Below are 7,293 nucleotides of genomic sequence, written 5' to 3' on the forward strand. Positions count from 1 at the left end.
ATATACATATATACCTGGACAATATAAGCATATGGGTTCAAAAAGAAGAGAATTTGAAAAGAAGGTGCAATTCCAGAATTATAAAAGTGATGGTGCTATACTAAATTTAGCAGCACATGATCCTATAGATTGGTCAAATATAATTAGCATATGGAAAGGATTGATAGTCCAAAAGTATATACAAAATCAGCACAATATTGGAAATAGAGTAGAAGATATGATTACATATTTAGAAATATTTTTAGGTGAATCAGTCAAAGTTTTATGGGAACAATGGGTAGAAGCTTTCTCTAACCATTATGCCCAATTAAAAATGGCTGGTAGTATCCATATAATTTTGCAAATATTATATCAAGCATTGTAATAGGTGAAGATCCTGAATTAGGTTTTACTATATTACAAAATGAAAGATTAAAAGAAATAGAAAAATTGTCACTGACAAGCTGGAAAGGAATAAAAGAATTTTCTCAATACTATTTGTATAATGCTACGACTGCCAAACAAGGTTATAACCAAGGTATAGTAGAAAAATATTTTAATAAATTACCAGAGCCTTTAGGTTCTATGATATTAGAAGAATATAAAAAGGAAACTGTTGGTAAATAATATAATATTTCTCAGGCTATAACATTTGTTTTCAAACAGTTAAGAAAAATATGCACAAATATACAAGCCCAAAGATCAATGAAGCAATCTGACTATAATTTTTGCAATAAAATAGTCCAAATACCCTTGACATATGGAGAAGAGAGATCTAGAAATAAGAAATATCCTAAGAATTATAAGAAAGGAAATGTAAAGACAAAGAGACGTTATTTTCTTAGAAGATCAGACAATAGAGCTCCATTCCTCCATAAGAGAAATGTGAGAAGATATAATCCTAGAAAAAATTATGATAGTTCATGTAGATGCTTTATCTGCAACTCGTCAGATCACTTAAGCAAAACATGTCCTAACAAAGACAAAAAAAGGTATTCCAATAAGCAAGAAGAATAAGAAAAGGTTCAAATAATAGATACCGTGAATGAAAATATCTTAGTCTGTGATGATGATATAATGGATGATGAATCAATATATTCAATTATAGAGACAGATGAAATAGAATATGATGAAGAAAAAGAATCAAGTGATGAAGAGTTAGATTTAATTGATGAGTTAGCAGGATTAAAAATAGAAATGATGGATCAAATAAACTATGAACATAAGTGGGATCATAAAAAAGGCGATCCTAATATAAAATATGTATTTTGCATATATTATCAAGATCCAGCAGAAAGAGCAACATGTAGGCTATGCTTAAGACAAGCATGCATGTCATGTTTAAAACAGCAAAGCGATATGAAAAAGAACTCAGAAGCTAAAATAATATATGAAGAAAATAAAGTGCAATCAGGAAAAGAAGTAATTCTAGAGGAAAAAATAAACAAATATTTAAACAATATTCCACAAGAGTTTCTCATACCTAGATTAAGTTTTAAGACTGAACAAACTTTGTCATACTTTACTCGTGATGTTAAAGATATAATTTGGAAGAAATATGCTGAAAGGCATTACAAAACCTTTCATGATATACAAAAATACTTTATAAAATTATACCAAGGTAAAGAAAGACATCTAGGAATAATTGTGAATGCAAATACTTTTCCTTTACTTCATCTTGATGATAAATTAATTGTTAAGCCTCATCAAAGATTCTTAATATTGAAGGCTGATATAAATTTAAAATATTTCAGAAGTATACAAAGAAATATTAGAGATGATATATCTTTGCAGACTATTATTGATCATGGATTAGTTCATGATATATATGGTACACTTGAAGAGATACTCCAATCAGACCTTGGAATAGCTATCAAAGAAGCTTGTAAGAAATTAGCATGCATTCAAGGTAGATACAAAATTAAGTTTTGTTCTAATCCCCCAAAATTTACACAACCAATAAGACCAGCATGCCATGATATATATATTACAAAGGGATCATACAAATTTCCTACTACATGGAATTCAGACTCATGGCAAAATTATGAAGAGTTGTTCGTAAAAGACACGAACCATGATAATTGGAGAATTTTCAGTGAAGCAAAAGAATTAGAAGGGAATACCAAATTTGCTTCTGAATATTATATGATGTACCAAAATAAAATAATAAAAGTATTCTTAAGAGAATACTATGGAAGATATAGCATAATACAGAGAGAAGTTGGCAGACTAATAAAGCCAAGTTATGGCAAAGAATGTCAATTACGAAAAGAATATCGTGAATTGTTGTCCTGGTATGAAATATGACAACCTGAAGAAGTGGACAACGAAGAAAATATTGAAGAGTCAATATAGACTCAGTTCAATATCAATATATTCATACAAGAAATATACTCCTTATGTTGATAAGGTTTATCAACAATTTGTTCGGGGGAAGAGAGATAATAATAATAATACATGCCATGGAGATAATACCGCATGTCTATCCTTAATTTGATGTTTGCAACATCAATCATTCGGGCGTGGAAGACCAATGCCAAAGAATATCCAGAAGGCGATGAAGGACAGCGCAAAAGCAATATACAGTCACTCTACTATAGCCAGGATAATTATTCTCTGTCCAGCTGTCCAGGCAATAGTAAAGAAAGATAATTGAAGACTTCGTCGTGAAGGCTCCTCAGACGATGACTTCGCCTCGAAGGCTTTGTCTGACGATAAGGCTCGCTCCTTCAGAAGATAAGCGCGAAGGACGCTCCCTCCGTGCTATAAAGCAAGACGCCGGGCGTATTCATTCAGCATCGGAGCAAACCACCGAAGCCTCAGACACATCCACCACCCACTCCACCAACTCCACACCCACACACATAGAAGACATGATCTCAGAAGCTCTCTAAGAATCATCCACCACGAATAGTAACACTCAACTACCGTTGTATTACTCCACCTTTGTAAATTAGAGAATAAAAGAAGTCCCCGATCTTCCTGCGCTTGTAAGGTAATCCCTAAGGTTTGTGCTAAGTGCTTGGGGTTTCCCAAAAGAGAAAGCCGTATGTAAGCTTGCTCTGTGGAAATGAATTAAGCTTTTCCGTTTGAATCCCTGCCTTCCTTTAAGCTCGTTCATATGGGGCGACGTCTCTATGCTAGGGACCCTAGAGGAGAAACCTCTGCGTGTGTTGTTCTCGTGTTAGCCCTGATAGCGGCGTTTGTAGAGAACCCTGTGTGCGCAGAGAAGTGTTCCCCTTGGATGGAACTGCTTGGGGAGACGATAGAGCCTGAGTCTTGTGTGTTCGTGGCTGGGGATAGCAAGGGAGTAGACCGGGTTAGTCTAGTTCTGAAGCGAGTTAGTGGTGCATACGGTGAGTACCGAGTAGGACTGTCACAAGCATAGTACGCACGACCGGCTGAATTTTTGGTCTCGTCGGCCTGCAGAAGATCCTTAGAAATATTCCGCATAAGCATATTCACTAAGCACCAGATTAGCTAATCGCGAAAGCGACATATCAATTTTATATTCACTAATCGCGCGCTCGCTCATCCAGCGTGCATAAAATATTTGCTCGTGAAAGCGACGCTTGCCTTGAATAGTGAAGTGGTTGAGCCACTCCCGGTGAGTGCTCGGGCACTGTTCATATCCCGAATTTGAATAGTAGCCGTGAATTTAAATAGTAAATCTGAATTTAAATAGTGCTGCGAATAGTAACTCAAGAATTTTAAAATTTAAATTTTAAGATCCGAGTTTTATATATATATATATATATATATATATATATATATATATATATATATATATATATATATATATATATATATATATATAACTACTATCCTGTAGCTGGCTACAGAATAACTTATTCTGTAGCCACTTTGAGTTACGATAATTACTATGTTATTTTACGAGATTATAGTAACTCCTTACTAAGTGGTTTAATATAACGTTATGGTAAATATCCCCATGTGTTATAGTAACCCAACTATCGTAAATATGTATTTATATTATGGTAAATTAGTATATAAAATTATAGTAAATGAAGGTGGCTACAGAATAACTTATTTTGTAGCCGGCTACTGAATAGCCTCTTCCTATATATATAACTAATATATATATATATATATATATATATATATATATATATATATATATATATATATATATATATATATATACGCGCACGCGCGCGCCTGGTTTTTGACTACTCTGCATGTGATCGACTCCAACCTCGTGATAAAGAGGATGATTGCAACCTTGCAGGGACCTCTGCCACGCAAATAAGATGGACTAGGTGTATATATATGGCTTGAGCCTTGAGGTGACCACACACTGATATTGTACATACCCTACACAAAAATGAATTAAAAACGTGGTATTTATTCCTTTTCGTGAATCTTATTTTTCTTTATTAAATATATTGTCATGGAAAGGTAATGTAACCCTAAATCTAGAGGTTCAGTAGAACAATATATTTTCCCAAATGTTTGTGCTAAGAAAACATAATTCACTTTGTATTTTTATTTGAAAGGAGTACACGCATTATTGCTTCATATATAAATAATAAAAGATATTTGTATTTTGTAGGGCTCCGTGCTCAAAGAAAGAGAAGAAAAAACAACCCAACAGATTTACTAACCACTCCATTTTCTATGAAAAAACAGATTTACTAACATCTAAATCAAACTGGGGCCTCGTTTAGATGCTGAAAAAATTTCAACCCGATGAATAGTATCACTTTCGTCTTATTTGACAAATATTGTCCAATCATGGACCAACTAGGCTCAAAAGATTCATCTCGTGATTTTCAACTAAACTGTGTAATTAGTTATTTTTTTTTACCTACATTTAATACTCCATGCAAGCGGCTAAAAATTGATGTGATGGAGAGAGAGTGAAAAAACTTAGAATTTTGGTGGCATCTAAACAAGGCGTGGGCCAAAAATGTGGGGATTTATGGCGCGGACGGGGGGGCGGTGCATGCATGGTTTGATGGGCTTTTCTCGTCTGCACGTAGTTACGGTCGTAGGCGCGTAGATGCAGATACGTATAATCAATGCGCAACTGATGAGGATGGTGATCCATGACCATGACCATGATGCATGGCAATGTGCAGTACTACTAGTAGCATGTACTATGCGTGCATGGCAGAGAATGTGAAGCTGCAGCAGCTATCAAGGTGATGCCAAATCAAAAGCTCAAATAATTAGGATCAATCATAATTCAGAGAGGAAGCTTATGTGCAACGAAAGTAAACATACTGTTTTTTTACGAATTTACAAGTGAAGCTTATACTTGGGAATATATAAAAGGAATGGAAAGGAAAAATTGTCGGTCTGTAATCTGTGTATGGGGATTTCTGTCAGTTTCTGCCACTCCTGTCCGTATATATTTTCGTTTTCAGAAGTACTCGTACTAGTACCACTACTCCTGTCAGTATTTTGGCTTTGAATGTGAATGGTTGTTGCAAGTCTGTACTCTGTACCAGCAGCAGAGTTGAATGTTTGGTTGTTTTGGTACCGTTTGCTCAGCCTGCTATTTATTCTGCATAGTAGTAGTACTAGTGTTTTTCTTCAGTAAATTCCAGCTGGTATATCCTACTATAATACAGTCAAAAGTCAGCTCTTGCTTCCTGGGATCTGATCAGTGATTTGTACAGAGGTATCCTGTGGTCTCCCTCTGGAGGTGCATAAAAGCACTTGCAGACTTGCTGCACACCCTGACTGACCTGCCCTGACCTCGCCGTTTTCTTCTCTTCTCTTCTCTGCCGATCCCTTCCCTGCTTGGTGCTTGCATCTCTGTCTCTCCATGGCAGCCATCACCAGCAAGGAGAAAGAGGAGGCTCTCCAGCTGAAGCAAGGGGAGAGCAAGGTGTTCTCCAAGCTGTTCACCAGGGAGAGCTCCGCCGCGGCGCCGTCCTTCCGGGTGTACTACGGCGTCGCCTCGGCGGGCTCCGTGCCCTTCCTGTGGGAGTCGCAGCCGGGCACGCCCAAGAACGACGCCATCTCCACGGCCACCCTGCCGCCGCTCACGCCGCCGCCGTCCTACTACACCGCAGCCAGGCAGCAGCAGCAGCAGGCCGCGCCGCCGCACAGCCTGAGCCACCGCCACCGCCGCAACAGGTCGTCGTCGTCGTCCTCCTCCTCCTCCTCCACCGCCGCCGCCGCCACTGGCAAGAACAACAAGAAGCTGTCGACCAAACATTACATCAGCATCTTCAGCGCCATGCTGCCCAAGATGATCCTGCACTGGCGGTGGTCGTCCAGGTCGGCGGCCTCGTCCGGCTCGTCGCCCTCCGCCGCGTCGTCCTCCTGCTCCTCCTCCTCGTGGTCGGCGCTCTCCTCCTCGGCGTCGTCGTCGGTGTCGCTGTCGTCGTTCCGCAGCGCGCAGTCGCCCGCCGCGTGCTCGTCGATGACTATGAGGAGCCGGGTGTTCGCGTTCTCGGCCGCGGACGACGACAGCGAGGGGGAGCAGGCGGCGGCGCCCATGTGCTTCAGCGTGCGCCACGAGAGCTTCCGGGCGTTCAGGGGCTGCCGCGTCGCCATGACGATGAAGAGCGCCCTGGCGTCCGTCGGCGGCCATGGTGGGCATGCTGCTGGGCCCACCGCTGCACAGAAGGTGTAGTGTGCTTTTCCGTTATCCTCATGGTCACGGTGCGCCGTGCATGGTGTCGTCTGCTGCTTGGAGAGCTGCGATGGAGCTGAGTTACTCTGCGTGTTTTAACGGTGTGCCTTTGTGTGTCTCTTTGACAAGTAATGTTGAAATCTATCTCAAGAAGAGGAGCTCATCAGAGATTCAGAGTGTTATATATAATATGGTTAATTAAGTCTGTAACCGTGTGTAAATTAATATAAACAATAATGTAATGAGAAAGTAGCACTTAGCAAGCATCGGTATGTGATGTTAGATCCCCTTGCAAATCATGTGTAATCGTTTAGTAGTACTACAAGAGTATGGACTGCTTTGCTTTCTGGAAATGATTGCCTGCAAGTCGGTCAATTCAGTTCAGACATGAGTGAGAGAGAAAAATCCTCATGTAAAAGGTGGGGGAAAACGAGTTTCTTCATTGGACCTTTCTTTAGAAATTCAGGGAAGAAATATATGAGCAAGAATGGTGAAGGACGACACCCATACAGTATTTCTTGGAATTAAAGAGATACTGAAAGCAACAATGCCTGTGTTTTTCTAGGAAGTCCGGGCCCTGTGCCTCCCTGTGACCCTGTCTAGTGAGTTGACAGGAGAGCGTTTGTTTATACCACCTCCTAGCATAGCGGCCGCTACCAAGCGCAGGACAACAGAGTTTTAAGCTGTGCCGGTCCAAACACAAG

The 7,293-nt window shown here is 39.7% G+C and overlaps 1 protein-coding gene across 1 annotated transcript; it reads left to right on the forward strand.

Annotated features, from left to right (window-relative positions):
* The first annotated feature begins 4,197 nt into the window (after positions 1 to 4,197).
* On the forward strand, positions 4,198 to 6,855 carry LOC136457676 (protein MTL1-like). Its single transcript, XM_066457694.1, has one exon. It carries the CDS (start codon positions 5,774 to 5,776, stop codon positions 6,587 to 6,589), a length of 816 nt encoding a protein of 271 aa, XP_066313791.1. The 5' UTR covers positions 4,198 to 5,773; the 3' UTR covers positions 6,590 to 6,855.
* The last annotated feature ends 438 nt before the right edge of the window (positions 6,856 to 7,293 follow it).

Source organism: Miscanthus floridulus, chromosome 6 (assembly GCF_019320115.1).
Source record: "Miscanthus floridulus cultivar M001 chromosome 6, ASM1932011v1, whole genome shotgun sequence".
In the NCBI taxonomy this organism is placed as follows: domain Eukaryota; kingdom Viridiplantae; phylum Streptophyta; class Magnoliopsida; order Poales; family Poaceae; genus Miscanthus; species Miscanthus floridulus.